The 26,965-nt window shown below is 35.4% G+C and overlaps 1 protein-coding gene across 1 annotated transcript in view; it reads right to left on the bottom strand.

The window, feature by feature from the left end:
- Window positions 1–26,965, bottom strand: part of LOC111054104 (discoidin domain-containing receptor 2) — a 150,806-nt gene that overhangs the window by 64,719 nt on the left and 59,122 nt on the right. The window contains exons 4-5 of the mRNA XM_039431380.1: window positions 25,010–25,115; window positions 12,332–12,563 (exon numbers count right to left, since the gene is read on the bottom strand). Coding sequence (XP_039287314.1) covers window positions 12,332–12,563; window positions 25,010–25,115 — 338 coding nt within the window. The remainder of the gene's footprint in view (window positions 1–12,331; window positions 12,564–25,009; window positions 25,116–26,965) is intronic.

Genomic DNA, 26,965 nt, shown 5'->3' with positions numbered 1-26,965 from the left:
TCGTTTCTATCACTTTCCAGTTACACTTTGTGAAGTTGTGCTCCTGGGGGGGTTATCTCTTATGATAGAGTCCCACGTTATGAAGCTATTGTGAGAAGTTGTGGATTGTAATTCCTTCACAGATAATACGATGTTTCTGGTATTTATAAGAGCAGTCTCTAAATTCCCTCTTTTGCGAATAAATTCACAAAAAATTAAGGCCTTCCGGCTCGCAAAATTACTGGGTTCAAACCTCAGCTCTAGCTCAGTGGTAGAAACATGAATTTTATAAATACAAATAATCACCATAAGGTTCAGTGACCGGTGATTGGTAATTCTTACCGCTGCTTCTATGAAGTTCTTGAAGAATACCAGTAAGGAAATTAAAAGAATATTTGATGACTGATTATCAGTAACCATGTACCACTAGAGAATAATCAGGACCAACTATAGTTGTTTCTAGTTGATTCTTAAAACGCTCGTCGTGAATACAAGTATTCACCAATATACCCTTTCAAAATTCCTTAGAACTTACAACGCCAGTTCTTGAAGCTCTCTGGATCCTTATATGATATAACTGGAACCTTATTAATATAATTTCTTAATATACTTGTTCTGGCTGATAAAATGAATATCATCAAAGGATGATAAATATTGAGTGCTCTGAATAAGTTTAATATTACTTGATTCAATGGTTTTAAATGCTGCTAAATGTTTGTTGATATTAAAACAGCTCAAACTATATATCACGAGATGAACTAGGATAAAATAAATTTCTACGATTTGTATGCTGACATAAAACACAAAATATATTCCCACAAAAAAGATGTGCATAAAATATTCGATATAACTATAATTCACTTAAATAATCTATTTCAAAAATCTGAATAATTATCACAGGCTTTACTAATATTCACAATAGTGAGTTTCAAATTCATAAATATATTATATTTAATACTGGTACTTAGACTTCCAATCAATACGCAATTCTGCAAATAAAAACCTGTTCGGTCTATAAGTTTGATATGGTATACTTTGTTCAATAAACAAAATTAATATTTAATAAATTAATATTCAAACATGAGATCTCAGGGATTTATATGAGTTCGGGCTGTGCATGGAAGTAAGCTTCCTACATATAATAAATAAATTTATAAATGTTCTTATGGACTATGTGATATTGTTCAACACGTGGTGACTTTTTATTTTAATTTAAATTAATTGGAATAGCGCTTTTTTATTAATTAATTACCCCACTGGACGTAGAAAAACGAGCTCGTTTGGTTTGACTTATCACTCACTGACTGAAGTTCTAGATGTTCTCGTGGATTGAATTAATTATTTCCAATAATTAATTGGGTAGGCTCCTTTTCGTCACTGCTGGGCTAATGCGTGATCCAGATTTTTATAAGTTTCTTTCGAATTAAAGCTATTTTTATGGGAATCTTTACAATTACGAACTCCTTGACAGCACTGAGTTCACAAATAATTAACATTCAACAAACATACATTACATTTAAAAAAGGGTTTGGCTTAATAGTTCATTAAAAATTTTTAAAAGGAATAAGAAAAAAAAACCCTAAACTCCATGTGCATCCTCTCCGGTCAGGATCTTAAGCCAGAAGAAGGAGGTTTTCAGAAAAATTTGCCTCTTCCTAGAATAATTCTGTAAGCTACTCTCTGATTGGCCTTCAATTTAATAGACTCAATACAATTGGTTGCCTTGGAAATCAGGGCTTCCTCGGCTTTATAATAGAAAAAATTAAATAAAAGAAGTTTTTATACAAATATATGGAGTGTTTATCTTAAATTGAATTCATAAATAAATCGTAACATACGATTTTAATAGATAATACATTTAGTTTTTATATGAGTTTTGTATACTCTTGATTTATCATGCTTTTTTGGATTATAATAAATATTATACAGAAATAATAGTTGTTTGTAAGTCTACACATCGACTTCCTTTAGTATACATAATATATCCTTTATGAGTGAATTTTATATGATTCAACCGGTCATATGGGTTGATCGAATAATCAGCTGATTCGCTCAGTATTGATTCTAATAATTATCGATTTATCCAAGATCGACTAATTCTTTTCAAAATGTAAACAAGTAACTCTAACCTCAATGTTCATGCATTTTATTTTTTATAATCCGCCAATAATAAGTAAGCCGCTTTATAACTTTTTGATCTTACCAATGGGTTCTCATAATTATTAAATCACAATTATACATGTTTTCTTATCGTTGTTGATAATGCTATTACTCCTAATCGCTAATAATACTTGATTTGAGTTGATTTACTCTTTGGGTAGGTCTAACCTTCTTTCCAATTTTATAGTTCTATTACATTTCATTGGCTCATTTAAAAATATTTGGTGGTTTTAAATTACCACGTGACACAAAACGCCCTCTGATTTCTGATTTAAAACGACAATTCGAGAATATAATATAAATTTTATGATCCAGTTGGTTTTGGATCAGAAATCATACATGTTACAAAGTCTGCTAATAACTCTACTGAGAATCCTACCTCCTAACAATTCAACAACATATACAACAATAAATAAATTCAATTCAAATACATACGCCTTACATCGGCCAATCTCCTTCTACACACAATACACAATATAAACTATCTCCTCCTCCATACATAATATAAATCTTTTTTCTAATCCACGCTCCGCCCTCAGGCCAGAAGCACATTTGAATGTTGGTGCAAAATCATTGCCAACCTAACAAACTGGTAATTCTCCGACTTGCAGAGTATAATATATTTTCTCCCTCAACATAGAACAGTGACTTGTACATTTTCATTTCATTCTCTTGCAGAATTTGGGCTTTGCTTTCATATAATGGATATTTTTAAGGATAATCTTTGGTAGGTTTTATCAACAAGAACTTCTTATTCATCTAATACATTGAGACTTGGGATTAATGCTTTTGGTGGTAACTATGCGGTTTGATCATTTGGCGGATAATTTTAGTGATTTTCTTAATTAGTTTATACATAAATAATAATAATATGATATTTTTATAATATCTCTACATGCAATTCACATTTATATGACACTTGAATTTTTCTTGGGGGTGTCAGCTTAGATGATTTAATAGGCATTGACTACTCTGGTTTTCGTAGTGGACAGCTGGTTTCTATTGGTTTCGGTTCATCACTTGTCGCCATTTTGATGTCTCTTCTGGCTAAACAACGGTAAGTTGGCTTTTAACATTAGAAGTTATTTATTCTCTTGTTTCACTAATAAGAAAGGTGTTAAAGATGGTTTCTAAATTTTTTATTTCTTTATTTTCAGGTGTTGTTATTCGAAGTGGATACTCGTCTGCTAATTAAGTTTATTGTTGGCGTTCGTCTGGTATGTATATCTTGTCAGGTAGGCCAATGACGTTTAACCAAAATATTATTGTTTATATCCTTATCGCTTATTGTCTCGATAATACGGTTTGAGATTAGAAATATTTTCCCACCAAGTTAAATTTGGTTTGCTTTCTTCATACAACTGAACTGTATTACGTTCAGTTACGGCTGCAATTTTGTATGGTCCAGTATAAATATGGAAGAATTTTCTGGTAGTTTTTTCCAATGCATTGGATAATCTATGGCTTTTTAAAAGTATTTCATCTCCGACACTGTATTTAAATTGCTTGGATTTATTATCATGATAATGCTTTCGTGAGGTCGCTGACCTTTCTAATCTCTGTTGTACAATGTGACAGATGTCTAGGTTAGGATGAGTTAACACATTTGACGGTGGGAAATCTATTAACTTTTCAATAAACATTTTATTTCTTTCTCCGAAAATAATCTCTACTGGTGTATATCCTGTGTTTTCATTGATGCAATTGTTGAAACATTCTTCCAGGAACGGTAGATATCTAACCCAACTTTGATGTTTTTCAGCGCAGTACGCCCTCATGAATCGTGAGATTTCTGCCATGCGGCGCTCCACGGGGTTCGAGCTAGGAGAATATGTGGAAGTTCGAGATATTTTTATATCAGCCAGGTCAAGTATTCTTTTCCATGGTTTGCTACAAAAATATGATGCATTATCTGATAGAATGCGCTTAGGTTTTCCTACTTGCGGAGTCCACTTATTCACTATGCAATTTGCTAGGACTTCTCCTGTTAGCTTACCGATGGGAAAGAACATGGTGTATTTAGAGAATGTGCATGTTAATACGAATATATATTTTTTCCATGTTGTGCCAGGGGTAGAGGACCATAAATGTCGGCTGATACTAACTCCAATGGGGCAGTCGGCAATATAGGTATCATTGCTCCTCTGACTTGATATTTTAAATGTTTTGTTTTCTGACATAAGTCGCATGCTCTTAACACTTTGACTACCTTTTTGTGCATACCTTTCAGATAACAGGCTTCTTTTAGTGTACATATCGTTTTTCTTACTCCAAAGTGGCCAATTCTCTCATGTGTTTCCTTAATCACTTCTTCCGCTATTTCCTTAGGTATTATGATTCTCCAATTATAACCTTGTGGTGTGGTGCGGTGAAATAGGAATCCACGGTATCGCGTGTACTGTCACAGGTAGTGGGGCGGTTCAGACGGTCCTTCTTCCAATATTTCTAAAATTTGTGATAGCTTGGGGTCTTCTTTTTGCGCATTCTGAATCCTTCTGGGTGTTAGTGTATTCTTGTAGACTTGAGGTTTGATATTTTCGGGATATGGTATGCTTTCGTCCATTTCCATTGCATAGCATTTCAGGTTTGTGTCGTTACAGTATGTGGCATCTAATTCTCGGGATAGAAAATCGGCTGTTTGATTTTGCTTTCCTGGTAAGTGGGTGAGATCGAGGTCAAATTCTTGAAGAGCGAGAAACCATCTTGACAGTCTGTTGTGGTTTAATTTAGCTGTTTTAAAAAATGTAAGAGCTTTATGGTCGGTATTGATATAAATTTTATTTCCCAATAGTAGCGTGCGGTATTTTTTACAGACTTCTACTATACTTAATAATTCCTTTTCAGTAATCGAATAGCGTCTTTGTGCTGGATTTAGGTTTTACTGAAAAAAGCTAGTACTCCCTTATCTCCTTCGGCACTTTTCTGAAATATTTCTGCTCCTATGGCGTAATCTGAGGCGTCTACATTTATGTAAAATGGCTGGCTCATATCGGGATGACTTAGTACAACTATTTCAAGGAAAGCTTCTTTTAATTCTCGAAATATCTTCTCTTCTGCTTCTGTCCACTTCCATGCTTTGTTGGTAGATAGTACGTGACTTAATTGGGCAGTGTAGTGTGACATGCGGCTGTTGAAACGTCTATAGAATTGAAGAAATCCAATGAATTTCTGTAGTTGTTTTCGGTTGGTTGGTGAAGGGAATTTTCTGATGGCTTCTAATTTACTGCTATCCTGGGAGATGCCGTCCGGGGTGATGATATGGCCCAAATATTTGACTTGTTGTGCAAAAAATTCGCATTTTGATAATTTCAATTTGAGTCCACATCTGATGAGGCGACGAAATATTATATCTAGGTGTTGACAATGGTCCTGAATATCTGTTGAAGAAATAATTCCGTCATCCACGTAGAGTGTACAGAAATCCGTGACATCTTCTCCTACGGCTTGACGAAGGCAACGAATAAATATGGCCATGGCGTTCCTCAGTCCAAAAGCTAGGCGAGTGAAGCGGTAATTTCTTCCGTTGAATAAGAATGATAGATAATCTCTTGATTCTGCTGCTATTTGGATCTGCCAATAACCTGCGCTTAGGTCAACTGTAGAATATACATTCTTCCCACTAAAGGTTTGAAGCACCTGTTCTATCTGGTCTGGGCTCTCACGGTCAACTTCCAAAATGCTGTTAAGCGCTCGCGCATCTAGACATAATCTCACGGTACCGTCTTTCTTAGCAACACAAACAATTGGTAAGCTATATTGAGAGCTTGATGGTTCAATAATCCCCAATTCTAACATTCTGTCTATCTCTGCTATAGCTGCCGGGCGGTATGTAAACGGTATTGGATAAGATTTTCGGTAATAGGCTTCATGAGGTTTGACTTTGAGTCTGCATTCAAAATCTTTAGCTAGTCCTGGCTGTTCTGAGAAGACATCTCTATTTTCAATGAAAACCTTCGCGACACTGTTTTTTGTATCTAAATCCCATTCGGCATAACAGTTTATCTTATCCAATAATTTTCCGAGCATTTCTTCAGAGGAAACCTCTTTATCAATCACGCCGTCATTTGTTGTCGTTAAACTCAATACTTCAAAATGCTCCATGGTTTCTTCCATTTCATGAATACCCCAAGTCCTAGGGACGCCTTCCATGTGGTATGCAAATTGTACTATCCGATTTTCTCCAGGATGTCTTTTTAAACTGAGAGGTGTAATAATTTCGGTGGTGGTGGTGTCAGGGCTTGCATGAAATTTTAGTGTACGGAAATTCAGACAAGTTCGGAAATACTGTAAGAAATCAGCGCCTATTATCATTGATGGTCCTTTGACTGGCAACACTAGGAAAGTATATTCAAATATAACTCCTTCTATTTCCACTTCTAAGAGACATTGAGTGGTTACTCTTATTCTTCTGCCAGGATTAATACCGGAAATGTATACATTAGTGAGGGGTAGCGTAGCTATTGCTTGTTTATCTTTGATGTTCGAAAACATATCCTCTTGTAATAAACAGCATTGCGAGCCACTGTCAATCAGGGCTTGTAGTTTAGTCCCATACAATTTGCATTCGATATAAGTTTGTAGCTGGCCGTCTGATGTCACATCGGTGTCGTCAGGGTTTTCTAAGAGTGTTTCACGTTGATCGTCCCGGAAAGTGGTGTCTATGTGGAGAGGTTTGGCATGCTCCTCTAATTTGGCAGATGAATAATTATCCTTTGCTTTGGGGGTATCATATAGTCATGTAGTTTTAGAAGTGCTTATTTCTTGATTTGGTGGTGGGTTATTTGCATGTTGATTTTGGGTTGCTTTTGTTGTATGTGCTACTGTGTAAGATGTATTTGTCCGGTTATGATTTTGATGTGTTTCACCTTGATTCTTGCGATCTCCATCTTGTTTGTAATTATTCCCATTTAAGCGATCTCTGCCATCATAATATGCTCCTCTATCTTGTTGTTTACTATTATAATATTGAGATCTATTTCTAGAACTGTTTTCAAACGATTGACCTCTGCTAGTATTTTCAGGGTATTTTTGATATCGAGTGTTTGCTCCGACATTTGACATTTGATTCTCACCATTATAATTTTTTCTGAAGCTGTTGCTATTATGATGAGGAGAATGATTGAAATCTCCTGTACGGTCGTTTACCTGACTGGATTCAGAAGTAACAGATTGGATACAGTGTAAATGTTCCATTAATTCTTTGCAACTGGAAATCAAAGATACTGCTAGTGTCATGCGAACATTGTAAGGAAGCTTTTTTGTTAATATATTTGCTAATGATGTATCCGCCAAAGATTCGTCTAGTTGCGAATTCTTACACATCATCTTAGCTACAAATTCAGTATATGACTGTCTGCCTCTATTATCATATGTGCACGATATGATCTCTGATAGTGCGTCCATCTGCTTACGTTTGCTCCAATACTGCTGCAGGAATTGGGAGATGAAGTCTTCCAGGCTATTGATGTCTCGCATCCGGCTCTGGAAAAACATCAGTGGCTCGCCGAGTAATAGACTGGACAGTTGGAAACGCCATACTAACCAAGAGGTGGGTATCAATTCCTGAATAGCTTTTATTTGATCTATGAATGGTCGGGGTTGCATATGACGGTAGGAATTATCAAATTTTCCAAGACTTTGAAAAAGTTGAGTGCCGTTTACTACTTCATTCGGTGTATACTGCACTCGACTGACTGGGATATTTTCCATACGTGTCTCTATTCTGGAGACTCGTTCTTCATTTGCGATCCATTTATCATTCATAATTTTCTTATTTGCATTCATTTCATCATATAATCCGGTTAGCTTCAATTGCTGTCCGCCTATAGCATTCTCCAACATGCCGTATCTCTCACGTGATTTTGCCCCCTCTTCCGCTAAATTCGCTATGCCTGTCTGCACGTTACTTTGCTCCTTGACTATTTTCGCTATCTTATTATTATTTTCCTCCACTTTTGACTCTATCTCGCCCTTGTTTTCTAACACCTGTTCCATAACAGATCCCATGATAGTGGTGCCTAGCTCCTTACTCAATACGTCCACCTGTTTTTTAACTTCCTTTGGTACGTCATCCAACCGTTCGTTTATCTGGTAGGTGACATCATCTATACGGGTTTCTAATTTTTTGATGATTGTAGATTGCGTATCTATTTTAATGTCTATCATGTTTTTCATTTCTTCCTTGAATTCAGAGAATTTTCCCTCAACTTTCTCTTCCATTTTTTCCACACTTCCTTGTACAGCTTTGACATCTTTTTGTATGATTTTGGTATTTTCTTCCCCTTTATCCTGGCTTGCTTTTATCTCTTTCATCAACTCTGCCATGGCTTGGTTGATCATGAGTTTAAACTCACTCGAGGAATCATTCATTAGGTGATTTGTAACACAGCCAACTGAAGAGTCTAAGGTAATATTGCGTTTTTCCAGGTTGGTGGCGGCGGGTGGTGGTTGATTGGTCATGTCAGATGGCGATTGGGTGGCGGCACTCTCTGTTCCCTCGGCGACGCTTGGAGCAATCTGCGGAGACGCCGGCACCGAGTTGGACGCCCTCACTCCCTCATCTCCCTCAGCCGGACTCTCATCGGAATTAATCGCATCGACGACGTTATCGATCTTCGTAGAAGACAATTGGGCCAAGTTTTGCGGGTCGAAATTGATGGAGCATACGCTGCCTCCCTCTCTCTCTCGTGGGGTCTCCGCTGCATTGTCCTGAGGTTGTTGAGTGGCCGGTGTCGTAGCTACATAATTTTGGGGGTGGTCGCTGAAGTAGGAAATTTGCGAGTTAGCTGGCGACTGGTTCATGGTGACGTTATTATGGATTACTTCGAATAAAGTGCCAAGTGTCTTGCCAAATTTCAGAAATATCAAAATGAATTCAGTGATAGTGCCTATTCTGGATAAAATTGTGTGGTGTTAAAAGTTTCAAGTGTCATGTACATATATTACTAAACGGACATCAATAGACAGGTATGGCTTACAAATTACACTAATATAGTTCTTAAAATTTTAGTTAGGGTCTTATCTTCCTTACTAACAACAGTATTGTGATGCCTCAAATAACCTATAGCCCTGGTCAGCATACAATGTCTAGATTCAAAAATCAAAATCAAAATTTTACTATAGACTTTTATGGAAATTTCCATCCAATTTTTCTCTATTATGAGAATTATGTTATCAAACTCGTGTGATACAGTTTGTCTGTATTTATGCAGCTTGAAAAATTTTAATTTGTAGAGCAACTCAATTATTTTAGCCAGAAACTTACAATAGATCATCAGATATATCTTGTTGAATCAACTTCAGATTATACTTCTTGCAGCTTTCAGTTTTAGCAATAATTTTATGAATCATTGATAGTGAGATTGAGTAGGTAAGCTTTTCATCACGCTCCACTGGTTGGGTGCCATTGTGTGAAGTTGTGCTCCTGGGGGGGTTATCTCTTATGATAGAGTCCCACGTTATGAAGCTATTGTGAGAAGTTGTGGATTGTAATTCCTTCACAGATAATACGATGTTTCTGGTATTTATAAGAGCAGTCTCTAAATTCCCTCTTTTGCGAATAAATTCACAAAAAATTAAGGCCTTCCGGCTCGCAAAATTACTGGGTTCAAACCTCAGCTCTAGCTCAGTGGTAGAAACATGAATTTTATAAATACAAATAATCACCATAAGGTTCAGTGACCGGTGATTGGTAATTCTTACCGCTGCTTCTATGAAGTTCTTGAAGAATACCAGTAAGGAAATTAAAAGAATATTTGATGACTGATTATCAGTAACCATGTACCACTAGAGAATAATCAGGACCAACTATAGTTGTTTCTAGTTGATTCTTAAAACGCTCGTCGTGAATACAAGTATTCACCAATATACCCTTTCAAAATTCCTTAGAACTTACAACGCCAGTTCTTGAAGCTCTCTGGATCCTTATATGATATAACTGGAACCTTATTAATATAATTTCTTAATATACTTGTTCTGGCTGATAAAATGAATATCATCAAAGGATGATAAATATTGAGTGCTCTGAATAAGTTTAATATTACTTGATTCAATGGTTTTAAATGCTGCTAAATGTTTGTTGATATTAAAACAGCTCAAACTATATATCACGAGATGAACTAGGATAAAATAAATTTCTACGATTTGTATGCTGACATAAAACACAAAATATATTCCCACAAAAAAGATGTGCATAAGATATTCGATATAACTATAATTCACTTAAATAATCTATTTCAAAAATCTGAATAATTATCACAGGCTTTACTAATATTCACAATAGTGAGTTTCAAATTCATAAATATATTATATTTAATACTGGTACTTAGACTTCCAATCAATACGCAATTCTGCAAATAAAAACCTGTTCGGTCTATAAGTTTGATATGGTATACTTTGTTCAATAAACAAAATTAATATTTAATAAATTAGTATTCAAACATGAGATCTCAGGGATTTATATGAGTTCGGGCTGTGCATGGAAGTAAGCTTCCTACATATAATAAATAAATTTATAAATGTTCTTATGGACTATGTGATATTGTTCAACACGTGGTGACTTTTTATTTTAATTTAAATTAATTGGAATAGCGCTTTTTTATTAATTAATTACCCCACTGGACGTAGAAAAACGAGCTCGTTTGGTTTGACTTATCACTCACTGACTGAAGTTCTAGATGTTCTCGTGGATTGAATTAATTATTTCCAATAATTAATTGGGTAGGCTCCTTTTCGTCACTGCTGGGCTAATGCGTGATCCAGATTTTTATAAGTTTCTTTCGAATTAAAGCTATTTTTATGGGAATCTTTACAATTACGAACTCCTTGACAGCACTGAGTTCACAAATAATTAACATTCAACAAACATACATTACATTTAAAAAAGGGTTTGGCTTAATAGTTCATTAAAAATTTTTAAAAGGAATAAGAAAAAAAAAACCCTAAACTCCATGTGCATCCTCTCCGGTCAGGATCTTAAGCCAGAAGAAGGAGGTTTTCAGAAAAATTTGCCTCTTCCTAGAATAATTCTGTAAGCTACTCTCTGATTGGCCTTCAATTTAATAGACTCAATACAATTGGTTGCCTTGGGAATCAGGGCTTCCTCAGCTTTATAATAGAAAAAATTAAATAAAAGAAGTTTTTATACAAATATATGGAGTGTTTATCTTAAATTGAATTCATAAATAAATCGTAACATACGATTTTAATAGATAATACATTTAGTTTTTATATGAGTTTTGTATACTCTTGATTTATCATGCTTTTTTGGATTATAATAAATATTTATACAGAAATAATAGTTGTTTGTAAGTCTACACATCGACTTCCTTTAGTATACATAATATATCCTTTATGAGTGAATTTTATATGCTTCAACCGGTCATATGGGTTGATCGAATAATCAGCTGATTCGCTCAGTATTGATTCTAATAATTATCGATTTATCCAAGATCGACTAATTCTTTTCAAAATGTAAACAAGTAACTCTAACCTCAATGTTCATGCATTTTATTTTTTATAATCCGCCAATAATAAGTAAGCCGCTTTATAACTTTTTGATCTTACCAATGGGTTCTCATAATTATTAAATCACAATTATACATGTTTTCTTATCGTTGTTGATAATGCTATTACTCCTAATCGCTAATAATACTTGATTTGAGTTGATTTACTCTTTGGGTTGGTCTAACCTTCTTTCCAATTTTATAGTTCTATTACATTTCATTGGCTCATTTAAAAATATTTGGTGGTTTTAAATTACCACGTGACAACTTTCACATTTTGACTCTGCTATCACGAGATCTGTAGACCTCTTCCATTCCAATCTCCGCACTGTAAAGGAGTGGAAATTGATTGACATATTGAATGTAATTCATAAATTTATAAATAGAACCAATTTGAGGAATCTGCAAACAAATTTTGGTCGTCGTCATCGTCTTCTTGGAAGGGTAGGCATTAATACCTGTTCCGCCTTCAAACATTCTCCCACATTTTTCTTGGCCTGCTAATACTTCTCCCTTCTGTCACAATGAACAGGCATTTATTTTATACCAACCAAAATCAGATGAGTTCAAAATCTCTGTGCATGAAAACAGTGAGTACATAATTTACAATGAATTGAGCCAATTCTTGTCGGACAGAGTAATCATAATATATAAATAATACTCATATGTTGTGATTGAATGCAGCTGACCTCTTCACCCTTGTTGTTACGATAGCGCACCCACTTGCCAAGCCGGGGTCGCCAGTACTCGAGGAGGTAGGCCTCGGCATACTCCTGGCCCTGGCCATTGCCGAAGCGGCCCTGCGTCTCCACCGCCGTGATCACCCTCACCGAGTGCAGGTCCACCTCCAGCCACTCCTTCGGCTCGGTCGTCACCTGAAGCTTCGGACACCAAGCCCCGCCTCCGATCTCTGTTCGCACCCTAAAAACAAATAGAAAACATATTAATCAAGTATAAACAGTATATTAATTCAGAAACAACAATATATTTGACCGAGCGAAGTGAGTCGACGGTTTTGCATTTCTCTTTATGTTTATATGTTTATATGTTGCGCATTTACAGCGAAACGCAGTAATAGATTTTTATGAAATTTGACAGGTATGTTCCTTTTTGAATTTCTCGTCCACGTATACATAAGGTTTTTAAAAATTTTGCATTTTAAGGATAATACAAAAGGAAAAGAGGTTTTCTTCGAACCTCAATATTACCGTGAAAATCAGACTATAGAATTATTCATCATAAATCAGCTGTCTAGTGGACTATACTACACGTTCAAAAACATCGAACATCTTTAAAAATGTATCTTTCCATCAACGTTAGTAGACAGTTGTCTACTAACTTTGTCTTTCCATAAGCTGAGACCATGATTCTAGTTTGGAGTTGGAGTTATTGATAGGAAAACATTAAAAAAAAATATTTTTTTAATCTGATTATTAAAATTGCAACAAATATTATTGAAAAGAAATTTATTTCTAATATCATGAAAAGTGAGAAATGAAGTTAGTAGGAAATCAGCATTATGGTAGTTTATTTTGCCAATTTTAACACACCGATTTTTCGCCAACACGACAACACAGAATGTTCTGTGACGGGTTGATTGGATTGGCGTATCGACGGCAGCCAGACCTGATAACAGCGCTCACACTCACATTCCGGGATGACACGTCACGGTAGGATAGGACAGAAAGCTCTATGTTTATTTAGGATTTTTTCTAGACATTTTGAATTGATAAATAATTTATGAATTTTTGAGAAAACATAACAACAGGTCAATGTAGCTTACTGAGCGCGAGAGCTACTGTTCACAGAACTACTAGTCTTGAATAATAATGTAGTTTTTTATTGATAAATTGAATGAATAACAATCGAATTATACAATTTCCTCAGCCCCACCGCAGAAATCTGTTCGTATTCATCAGTTAGTAGATTTGGCTTCAAGGACTCTCTAAACGGGAGTAGCATGCTACTGAAAAAACTCTTCTTTTACAAACGATTAGATATGACTCTGCGAGGTTGAACAGGAGCATAGAAGCACAGGCTTGGACAATGCATAGTAGGTATAGGCTGAGTTGATGAGTGAGTATGATAAACTGTAATGAAATTTGCAAAGATGGTGAAAAATTGAAGAAATATTCACAATTCTTACAATAAAAACCTCATAGATTGATACGTTCATGAAAACAACTGTTTTCATTTGGTTACAGACCCTTATCATTCAGTTTTATTTTATTCTCAATTTTGTGTCTTATCAAGAAAAGGCAATGTTGATAATTTTTTAAAATTCCATATAAATAATCAATAGATAATTGAAAGTATTTTGGATTGTTCAATTCTTGGCCAGATGGTAAGTATATAAATGTGCTACAAATTTTATTCAAATGTTACAAACCTTAATTTGAAAATTCAGCAGACGAATACACAGATCAAATAAATGCGTAATCCCATGTTTTAAAAATATGCGCTAGAAATTAACATTCTTTTTGAACTAACAAGTTTCTCCAAAGTACTGGTAAAGTGGGATAACAGTATACAATATTGTTACAGTATTCACATAACTAAGTCTTGATATAATCCTGAAATAAATAATATAGACGCCAATGGATCACTTTTATTTTGAGTAGAAAATCAGAAAAGGAATCATTTAAGCATTCAGGAGACCTTTGGATAATGAGAGCTATCTGGAAGTAACACCATCGCTCATTTCATAAATATATTCTATTCTAGATTCTTGTCAACGGTTTCAACAAGTTGATATCAACTTTCAAAGACTCAAACCCCATTCAAAGAATTTAACTTTAAACTCCGTCAATTGAAATGAAACCAACCTGACCGCAGTGTGGGTGCATTATGCGTCGCAGTAAGCAACTGCAATATTTTTTCATCGTGGATGCGAGAGATTTATGTTGTTTGAAGAGTGCTGCAAGAAGAAGACCCCAGTCGAGATCACAGTCCGCCCGGGGGATTTTAGGGGGTTATCAACGCCACAATGTACACCAACTCAACCCTCAGCCCCTTCGCATCTATTTTATGATTTCTTCCCCTGTTATGAATGCGCCAAGCAGGGGATAAATAAGAAATTTATAAGACTTCTTAAATTATATGTGTTTTTCTGTGTGCTTTACGATATGTTCGGATGTGCAGTATATTATGTGGAATTAAGATTTGGGAAAATCCGGTTAATGCTTAGAAGTGCGCTTTGGGGTTGGATACGTTTTCTTCATTCCCCTGTTTTTATTAGAGTTGGAAAGAAAATTCCTCATCATGATGAGGAATATTACAAGCTAGGTTTAGCTTTCCTCTTCTATCATATCCATTATTATAGATCATTGTAATAATAGTTGTATTGATGAATAAATGATTGATGTATTGAATAGTGTATGTATCTATGATACCACTGTGAAATAAAATACACGAGTCAATAAACTGACAATAATAAATTAAATAGATAAACTACATTGAATTAGTTGGTCATTGAGATTGTAATTCCACAATCATATCTTCCAATTCTCATCGGACTATTTTCGTGCAGTTGACTATCGTCATTAATTATCTCAATTAATAAGATCAGTGAGGTTATCACCTCAGGCTTATTTATTTAAAATTGTACTATTTGCAAGCATTATTCAGGGGTGAGTTTATTCATGATGAATTTCTAAACAAAACTGAGAATAAAAATCACTTAACAACTGTCAGATCGGTTGCCATCTTGAACAGTAATGCCAAATCAAAGTTCTATACTTCTAAAAAAACACCCGTTATTAAGAAATTCTAATAACGTTAAGAACTTCACTTATTTTTCAAACTACGATATAATGAAGTCCTTCAATTGCAATTTCTGATAGAAACTTTGTTACGATTACTATAATTCTTAATTGTATTAGTTATAATGATTTGATTCAAGTTATCAAGATAACGTGAGTTGAAGGTACCTATTCAATCAATAATAACTAAGCACAAAAAACTCCTAATTTTAATATGGTAAGCGAGAAATCCACCTCTAAGTAGAAGTGGGGAAATAATATTTCAAGATTGGTGAGCTTGCGTGATACTTCGGACTAAAATAAAAGAGAATTCTGGAATAAAGAATGGTCTGAAAGCCTTAATTTCAACATTGGATGAAAACCTGTCTACCGGTTTATTTTTGGAGAGAAAATTAATGAATCTGAAGGGCTTCGAAAATATAATCCCCTAAGTAATGAGTGGTAGGGGTGGGTCGATTAATAATCATGGAAGAATACCCTTTTACTGGAAGAATAGTGGAATATTGGAAGCAAACTGATCAAGCCTTGACGGTTCTGTGAAACTTCCACAGTTTGTTCAAGTGTAGGAACGTCAGACGTGATGATTTCCTTTAGCCACTAAAAATATGGAGTTCTTTCAAGCTGAAGCCATTCATTCAATAAAGCCCTTCGATGTTCTAGCTGGAATTAAACTCTTGCAGGAAACTTATAAAAGATTATTACAGCTTTCAAAGTAATCTGAGTTTATTAATCGGTAAATGGTTTCAATTCCATTTGAAAATAAGTGACAGGAATCGTCCTGTTCAAGTACACATCATGAATAACATTCTTATTATTTATAATCTGTCTGAATGATGAAGAGCTCACAAATAATAAGCATTCCAGTGAAGAGTTTCTCTAATGAGAACCATTTCTATAGAACTATATGATAACTATTTGAGATAAGCACAGTACTTTACATCAGATTGAAAATTATGAAATGAAAACACATATATATTTTCAAATTCTACAGTTTTATTCGGTACAAGACCAGGTGTGTTTTTATTTCATTATGGAACGGTTCTACAACATCGACAGTGACTCAGTCGAATTTTTAAATTAAAAATTCATCCCATTGGAAGAAGGTTTTTCAGTTCTTTAGTGATTATCTTCAATAGTTATGTACTCAAATGTGAGAACTCTCACTCTTATGAGAAGATCAAGATCAGTCAGAATTTATCAACCTGTCTTAGCTAACATCACATAATAATATAGTTCACACTGAGAGTTCTCACTCTTATGTTTGAATGAGAAGATTAAGATCAGTTAGAATTTATCAACCTGTCTGAGCCAACATCACATAATAATATAGTTCACATATGAGTACATAACCAATGAAGATAATCACTAAAAAACTGGAAAACCTTCTTCCAATGAGATGAATTTTTAATTTAAAAATTCGACTGAGTCACTGTCGATGTTGTAGAACCGTTCCATAATGAAATAAAAACACACATTTTCTCGATTCAACCAATCGAGAAAATTAATGTAAAGAGAAAAGATTAATAATTTGATGGAATCTATAACGAGTATAGAAGAATTTCAAATGAATTGGACGAAATGGTTCTTGTTTCCAAGTTGTCGATATTTTCCATCTTGCAGTTTCCAATAGAAAACTGAAATTAAGCGATAGATAAGATCAGTGGAGTAATGAGTTAGTTACTTCAACAAATTGAAGGTGAAATACTTCTACAGAAAAAAAAAGTATGAGAATAAATTTATTCGGAACTCTCTTATTGATAAAAAGATTCTCAATATTACAGCTCATCGTACTATGCTTCTCACTAGCTCACTTCAACTACAAGCCCTCACATCCCCATAAATTTGGAAGTTGGTTCTAGCTGAAGATCCTTATAGTTGAGAGCGCCCCTTTGTGAGGTGCTAGAGTCGCTCCTCCATAAAGTTGTGCACATTGTACATGGATTGTTTGTTAGTTATATCAATTTAATTGTCGCCATTGTTGTCGGGGATATTGAATAAGTGGAAGGAACGTTGCTAACAACCCTGGCTCGTCTAGAACAATGAGTGGCCTCTTGTGAAGTTTATGAGCCATTACCGACACTGCTTGCCCCCCCTGACTCCCCACACCTAGGCATCCACCCCTGCATCACATGCAAATCTGTTCACGTACAAAACGGCGACTAATTACTTCTTCTCGTCGTCCAGATGCAAGTTAAATATGAAAGTCTTTTCATGTCATGAGAGTCTGCTTTCTTCCGCCTTTTTGGAGTTTTTCTTTCCATCACTCTCCAAAAAGCTATTACCGTTCGTTTGAGAAACTCTTACTTCTTCCTTCTGAATAAAGATTTTCTCAACGTCAAAACTTGATTTTATTGTAGAATGTCATTTGTATTAGACAAATTCGTCCTCCTATTTACTCACTGATTGGAGACTTTGAAATTGATTAGTTGGATATAGAGTTAGATTGAGGTTATATTTATACGATATTACTATACAGCATCTAGTTAGTAGGATAAATCAAAGCCTGAACTAAGAAAATGTATAACTTTCAAGCTAGTCCACTTGAATTAGTTTTTCTTGAATGATTGAATACATTCATATACATTTATCAAGTCAAAAACGTGCCAATATTGGAAAGGAAAAACAGGTGCTACTAGCCCAAAACTTCCTTTATTCCCAAATTAAGTTCATGAAATCCAAGAATGTAAGGTGGGTAGCAGGAATCGTGAAGAAAAAATTTTAGGATTTTAAATTCTGTTGGTTTGAAGTACTGAATTCGTTCTTCTACAGGTTGAATGTAACATACATATAATAATGAATTATGCTCGATTTGGAATGTTTATGAAGTCAAGTTTTTTCATTTGTTACAAAGTAGTTCTCAAGTAGTTCTATATAATATTATCTATTCTAACTACTTGTTAGAATCATCTTTTCTTTATATATTCTACTAGCAGGTAACCCGTGCTCCGCAAGGGTCTATCTTAAAACTTGACAAATTGAAAACTTGACCGAGTGGAATCTTGAAGAGTTTGAAGTAAGCCTGGAACCATCCTAGGTTAATCATTTATTTGCCTTACAAATCATATGCAAAATTTCGAGTTAATTTCAGTTCAGTAGTTTAGAGGTGATGATGCGTCAAACATAATTCTCCTATCTTGTACTTGTATAGGCCAGTTCTTCCCTTAAGTAAGTTCTTCAACTTGGTACTAACATGCTAAATTCTTCAACTTAATGCCAACCTGACAAATTTGGACTGGTTATTAATTTAGCTACCAGTTTTAACCATCTGTTTCGAAGTGGTAGTCTCTCTAAATAATAGTTTCTACATTAACATTTCAATATTATAATAGGTACAGTCATGTCCCATGAATAAAATTTGAGCGTTAATTCTGAAAAATCTAGAAGGAAAATTGAAATTCGGGCTTCGAGGTGCACGGGATCGATATTTTCGGAATCTATGTACAAAATTTGGAGATTTAAATCATTCCCGTTTTTCCGGTATGCAATCCACAAGTTGACATGTTTTGATGCGAACAAACACAACCCTACTCTCTCTTATTATATAGATAATTTTTTTATCATTCATGAATAACTTACTGTAGCAATTGAAGAATACAATTATTTTCGCCTCATACAATGAATGATAATCATCTCATCAAATTCATACGATTTTCATAATTTGATTTTTTCAAATTCGAGCTGTTCAGGGTATTTCCAAGTATATAGATTATTGGAGTATTAGAGTATGTTCCTTTGGAATTTTATTGAATAAATTTCTAAGACTTCTTCAATTCTACTGAGTAACTTGAGAGAGAATGTATCGATGATATACACTCTACATAAAATTTCTGACCAATTTCGTAAAAAATGACAAGGAACTCGAGACAGAATTCACATGATAGATACTTCATAACGACACTCTATCACCATTTTTTCCTCACACTGTTATCGATTTCTCTGTCTAGCCCATTCCCATCCACCTTTTTAATCCCGGTTCACTTTTTTATTTTTTCTGTTTTCTGCTGAGAGTGGAGTTGGTATAGGTTTTTTGACAGGAGCGGAGGATACGTGTGGCGGAGAATCACGTCCTCATCACACATTTACTCCAGCTTCGAGAAAAAGTTGTAAGCACTGCTCCACTCTGCTCCAACATGACTATGTGTGATTGTGTCTGTGTGTGACTCGAGAGTGAGATGACAATAATGTGAGGATATCGGAAAAGAGAGGATAGAATGAAGGAAGGAGCTAGTGAGCATGTAACAATAAGAAATAGACGATCAATAAACGATAATTATTGTTCTAAACTTTGACAAGCAACAACTATATCATACGATATCAATAGAAGTTTTTAACCAACTTTGAAGTACGTCGGGTCAGTTATCGATTGTAAGATACTCGGGGATATAGAATGATACAATGAATGAAACTTGACTCTATCATAATAGAGCATGAAGCGAGGAAAAATACTTCTAATCTGTTAAAAAAAACTAATAACAATACTCAAACCCAGCATGGTTTTCTTTAACCATTTTTGTACACTATAAATAATGAGATTTTTTCGCAGAAGTGTCCGATTTATTTTGAGAACATGGTTTGCAGTGTCCACCCCGGAACTTTTTAGAGCGGCTGTCAACAAAGTTATAGAATACAGTAGAATAGAACAGGATTTATTTGTAATCAGGGATATGCCCTATATACAAAGAGTTGAGTACATAGTATTCAATGACAAGTTATTATTGCCAGCATTCGGTAATGGATAGCCAGAAGAAGTCCGATTTATTATCATTTCAGAATGATTGGCATCAAAGATTGATCTCATAGATACCAATTTAGTCTATTCTCATTTGACTATGATATTCTACTCTTTTTCCATATTTCTATAAATTTCATGGATAGATTTTACTATTTTACTATGCTATTGTTCCTAACAGCTAAAGTTATTGTTGCATCCGCATCGAAAGGGAATAAAAGTCCGGAAATCTATTACAACTCCAACCGCTTCTCGAGTGCCAAGTTTTCTCACACTCTTCCACTCATCATTTGTAGAAAGAATTTCTCTCAATTCTCTTTCTTTTCTCTTTTCTCGAGCACAAGATGAAGTGAGGAGAGGTCGGAAGAGAAGCATGGGGAGACAGTGAGTGGGGCAGGCAATTCATATCTCATGAAAGAGATATTCTTCGCTATAAAAGAAATCCATTTCCCAAAACGTAGGAGATTTTCTATCTTGATACCATTGTCTTCTTGTTTTTCCTTCTCGTTGATTTTTTCATGTTTTGCTAGATGCCAGACAGGAACCAAATCTCATTTCTTGTCAGAAATGAGTGAGATGATACGGCTCCAATTAATACCCAGGGGTTAGTCATGATACGAAACTTTTGCTCTAGATTTAACCTTCCACTTGACTAGAAACTTCTAATCTATACGCTAGATCATCAAGGAAAAATAGAATAATTGTAAATGTGAAAGAAGTGAAATGATATTGAATCTTCTTCCACTCACTAAATAGATAAGATTCTATTCCAGGAAGATCCACAGAAAATAGATTAACTCCTCTTCAATATTCATGCAGTCGGAAAAAATATTTTTCGAAAGCATCACCGGAATGAGCATTATTCCGAAATGTCCATTTTAGTTTTAATATTCCAAGAAGAGGTTATATCTACTTTGAAGGGAGTAAAATAACTGTTAAAATCAATGTTGGGAATGGATATTCAAAATGGCTGTGAACATTTCTTTCAAGAAAGAACTCTGGTTGAAAAGGAAATAATCATTGAATTAAGGCTCTGGATTAAAAAACCTCTCAGGAGGAAAATCCCCTCATTTCTCCCGGAAAACGCCACAAAGCTGGTAAGACCCTGCAACTCACTTCCCATTACATAGTGGTAACAGCTTTTCCAAGTATTCTCATCACTATTTACAGTTGCGAGTTGGACTGATGGAGGTAGTCACTTGGAATTACTCACATCAAAAACGTTGATTATGAATAGAAAATCACATCATCCAAGTGGTCGAATAATAAATAATTCTGATATCATTATCATGTTGCTGTGATATCAGACGTCCTTAATGATGATTACAGTCTATCGCTCTGAATTTAATTAGGAAGGAACAAAAAACTAATGAGGCCCCCGTTCATTGAGGGGGATGGCCTAATGGGCACTAGAGGGATGAAAGTGATATTTCGATTAGGGGAGGAAATTTTGAATTTCGATTCTTTGCTACCACAACGATAGGTTGAATTACAAGGGGAGTCGGGAAGATGGGGAAAGCTCAGAAAACAGGGAAATGACGGCGGAGAGATGATATGATGAGTGAGGAAGGTTGTGATCGATATGAGAAAGTTATTCAAAACATATTCAAAGTGAGGGTTATTCAAGGGCTTTTCTCAATAATAGTATTTTTCTTTGAAAATGCTTCCCAATGGCGTTATACAACAACTTCAGTTTGATGTTTTGAATAGTAGAAAGTATTTAATTTTGGATTCTGAATCAGCCAAAATATTTCTAATGACTTAATTGTATGAAGGAATTCAACTTGCAGGCTTCTATCGCATCTGCTGTATCGAATAATTGGATTTTGTAGGAGTTAGTTGTAGGATTCTTGAATAATTCATTCACTGCACTTTCAGATCAATCAATCTATCTGACTAGATCAGTCTTGAAAGTAGCAATCTCCTTTTAAATTCACATTCACAATTTTCATAACTACATGTCTTGTGAATTGGAAGGAAAACAAAAAACCTTGAACGAAGTTTGTGAAAATAGAAATAATTTCCAGAATAATACTAGCATTCAAGAATAATACTAAACTTCTATTCCTCTTTTCACGAGTAATATTGATTAAAGAAGCGGTAGAGAAGACAAAACATCAAACCTTGTCTTCGAATTTTCTATAAGTTGAAGTTCCTCCTTCCCTTTCCTTTTCAAACAAATACAATTCTCCATTCGGTGCTTTAAACTTCAAGCATCAAAAAGATAGATATTCAAAAATTGAAGACTGCTATTGAGTAGATTCAATGTTTTTTAAGTAGATGAGTTATAAGTGGTTATGTAAATTTCAAATCTCTTACAGTAATTCCTCACTTCATCTCCGAATTCTAGAATTAAAATTCAAATCAAAACCTGTTCCTCTCTACTCTCAATTCAAATACATACTCACATACTCACAGAAATTCCAGCTTATTCTCTAAATTCTAGATTCATCATAAAAATCTCACCACTCTTTCCTCTTTCAATACTTTGGTGATCTACATGTCTACCAGTTCTTCTACACGTCTTCTATGAAAAGAGTTTCTTCCACTCCAAGAATTCATCCACCGATTTCCTTCTACACGGAGAGGAAGCATGAGAACACTTGATGATCGGGAACTTTGATTCGCTCTCCTTTCGCTCGCCTCTCACTCGCTTAAACCTAATTAGCGGGAGTGGCTGGCTGTTTGCTGCGACTACTCAAGCAGGCAGCCTCGCAAGCCTTGCCGAGTTAACTGATTGACGTGACTCTTGACCTGTTTTCCAACTTGATTTTCCGATGCTGCAGCATCCTTCAGCTGATAAGACGCCGCTCTCAATTGGATGCTGATCAACGACGCGCATCTCAAGACTTCAAATCAACCGACGTTGACTTCAAAACTACCGTCTTCGACTTCAAATCAACCATCTTCGACTTCCACTGGAGCCATACGTCTTGCATGTCAATTTGAACTTTACAGAACTTTGCGATATTATTATATTATCAATGATACCCAATAATGGAGGAATGACTTCAAATTATCCGGACCCCTCTGCCTTGAATTCCAATTCCAACTTCTCAACATTATGATATCATTTGTAATACCGTATAATGGAGCTCTGAACAAGGAAATTGATAGTCATGCTGATTTTGACGCTGCGTTTTGATGTTCACAACTTCTTGATCAATACAATAATAATGGACTGTTATATTCATGGAATATTCGCTTCTTGATCTCCAATAATTTAACTAACATCAATGATACGTAAAGTTTTGATGTTGAATACTGAAGTTCTACTTGGGGTTTTTATCTTGAGTAGTAATTAATCTCGGATACTTACTAAATGTTCAAATTATACTCTAGTTGTATTCTCATATTCCTCTAAAAAACCTGTTATCTAGATTCCACTTTTGAAATGCGATTAGACAAAGAATGATGTCTATTGCAAACTTAATCTGAAACAAGATCGATAGGATGGAAAGCACAAATTTTATTCCACTCTACGTGGCTCTGTGGTCAATACCATATGTTTAGGAGCAAAAGGTTGATTAATTTATCGGACAGGACATTTTCTTGGTAAGTTTTGGGGTTCAAGACGGTGGAAAAGATTTCTTCTTCTCATGTACATGAATTGTATACCAAGAGAGGTTTCAAATCATTCAAGATGCTCGACATGGGTTTATTCTTACTGAATTTATTATCTTCAATTTGTCTGCTGGCAATCAATATTCCGTCTATTTCAATACTAATCAATTCAAACATTTTTAACAATGATGTGAAGCACAGAGGATGAGCACACTATCAAACGATTATCCCTGGCATTGTTGATGATTAAAAGCAATAAGACGATCTTAATCCTGCAGGTTTTCCAGTGGAAGTTGAGAAAGGTTTTCAACAACTTAGCAGGTTATCCAAAGTGCGCAATAGAAGAGAGAGCAAAAGAAAGTGAAGGAGGGTGGAGGGAGGGGAACAAAGGAAAACCTACGGCTCAAGGAAAGTTCGCTTAGGGCAGTGTACAGTAGGCCTACAGCAAGTAGGAAGGGCCTTGCGATCAAGTATGAATGGCCTGCTCTCAATAACGTACCTATTATCTGGCGTGGAACGAGCCTCCATCAAGCTTCTCAGGCTCGTTTCACACACTCACAACACACAAAAGACCTGTAAATATGGCATAGGGCTGCATGTGTGTGTGTACCCTTACACGTATTGTCCCCAGCATTTCTTAACACACCACCTTTCAAATTTCCTATTAAACAACATTCCTTTCCCTTCTTATAAACTTCTCCGAGTTCCTTCCTAACGATTCTCCGCCTTTTCTTCGTCGAAGTTTTTGACTGCTTATTATTAGGGAATTGAAGTTGGCAGAACATTTGTATTCCCACTTCCTAGATGCAGGATTCTGATTGTATTCATCTGCTTTGTGTAACATGGCTAAAACTCCTTTCATATTATGTGAGTCTCATGCTAGATAGCGGAGCCATTGAAATCCATTGGTTGGGTTTATTAATGAATCTGTGAAGACTTTCTGATAAGGAGTTCATTTGGAAAGAAACTACAAACTAAATTTGAGTGATGAATACTCATCTCTATTTCATTTGTTGAGAAAAATATGCGCCAATATGCTATAGTGCTTTATTTTTAAAGTGTATTCGATAGGGTTTTTTATATCATTGAATTTCTATTATAATGTCCACATTAATCTCAACTTTAAAGTCTTCATACATTTTACTAAGATCATAATCTTGCAGGTCCAAAATGAATACCAATAATGCAATAACCTAACTATAAAATGATGCCAGATGATAAGGATATCTTCAACATACCAATAACATATATTACTTGATTTCAAGATTATTAATGTGAATGATAGATAGAAATAAATGTTTAAATATTATTACCTTGCATGTCTGGGCCCGACGTTGCCACTGTCGAAAGCCGAGCTAGCAGATATGTCTTCATCTGGAATCCGTCCCGACTCCATGCCAAGGGGAGCCTGGCAGCTGCCTGTAATTGAATAATACACACATTCATGAAATTCCAGCGCACAAAGGCACATATTGTGTGAACGTCAGCCAACTCAATCTCAAACTATCAACAACGGCATGAAATATGCACAGCTAACATAGAATTCCAATTGACAATATTGCACGGACCTAAATTGACAACTATCAATTATTCTCTTCAAACGCTTTTTGAATATTGCTGCAAGGTATTTGGATACTATTCACGATCGGGTAGTAGCTGAAATTCCATGGGGGACCATGGGCGACTCCCCAGGGGTGCGAGGGGGAACACAATATTGGGCGGCTTTGTCCCGTAGATAGAGCAGTAATTGAAAGGGGGTCCAAGGGCACAGGGGCACACAGTGGAATGGCCAGTTCAGTATTATCAAACGGCCTGTTTAATTAACGTGTCCAAATTGAGGGGCAACCAATCAGTCCACCATGTATTGTGCTACTCTTCAACTGGTTTGCTTTTCCTCCCACAGCAATACATGCGGCCAAATGTAAACTTCCATTTTCTACTGCTTAAACACACACACACACGTACACATGTGGGGGCGTACAAAATATACAATACACATATTACTTCCAAATACATGTGTATGGGAATGTGTGTTCATTAATCTAAACTAATCGCTTGGTCCTCATTGCGTTTGCAATTGTGAACCCAGCCCCGTTGACCAAGTGCACTGTATAAATTTTCAATTGCGTTTTGTCAACTTCGCGCGTGCTCAAAATGTAAACAAACTGAAACCAGAATTGGGAACAGGCTTGTAGTATGTATTAATTAATGAAAATTGCTGTTTTGCCACAAAATGTGTCGCTCTTGAAAAGCTGGCGCTCACTGCTCACTCACAGAGTCGATGTTCTGTCATTAACCGCCTGCAAACACGATCTTAATTCGACTTCGATTAGTGTTGTAATTAAGGTGCTTATCAAGTCCAACTTTGTCAAACGATTTTCGTTGCTAAGTTCCAAGTGCAACGACAGCAACTTTGGTTGCTGAGGTGTTACATATTAGACACATATGTGGGTGCCAATAGGTGTGTCAAAGGTTGCCAATTATTATCAGACAGAGCCGTTCAACTCAAAGCAGATGTTAATTAGGATAGAGAAGGAAGTAGACTACACTGCAGAGGAAACAGGAGTGCGATGAGGATGAATAGAATAGAGCTGGCTTTTGCAAAATTGATCCAATTGTCGCTGAGATTTCGACATGTGAAATGTGGAATGTAGTGTTGAGTGAATCTATAATTTGAAGTTAATATCTAAGTTTTTCCGGACTAAGAAAATGTGATTTGAAGTAAACAAACGAGACTATGGAGTTGCTGAGAAACTATCAGTTATAGAAATGTATAGAAAGAGTTTGGGGAGAAATTTATTATGATTATCAGTCAGTGATTAAGAATAGGATTGAAAATGAAGAAACTGTAGTTATATGCGTACTATCTACCAGATGCTTACTATCTGTCATAAATTCATGATAATAAGGCTATCTACACACACATCGATTTTTGTACGAATGATTTTTTGCCGTCCTTATGAATTCTGTTAGATTGAAAAGATGATGTTTGTCAAGTTCCATTAAATCTGCTGGAATTCATCACGGCAAAAAATCGTACGAGCAAAAATCGATGTTTGTGTAACTGGCTCAACTATCAGAATAAGTACGGAATAAAAAAACGAAGCGTGTTCATGATTTCCTGAGAACGCATTAGTTTTTGAATAAATCTATTCTTATTTCATCTTTTCACACTCTGTTATCGATTTTTTTACAATTTGTTACCGGTATTGTTTTCTATCTGCATCACAGATGAATTGAATTTTCACCATTTTATCAACAACTAGAGA

This window comes from Nilaparvata lugens, chromosome 6 (genome assembly GCF_014356525.2).
Source record: "Nilaparvata lugens isolate BPH chromosome 6, ASM1435652v1, whole genome shotgun sequence".
In the NCBI taxonomy this organism is placed as follows: domain Eukaryota; kingdom Metazoa; phylum Arthropoda; class Insecta; order Hemiptera; family Delphacidae; genus Nilaparvata; species Nilaparvata lugens.
The sequence above is the reverse complement of the archived record's forward strand: the minus strand, read 5'-3'. Positions and strand labels throughout refer to the sequence as shown.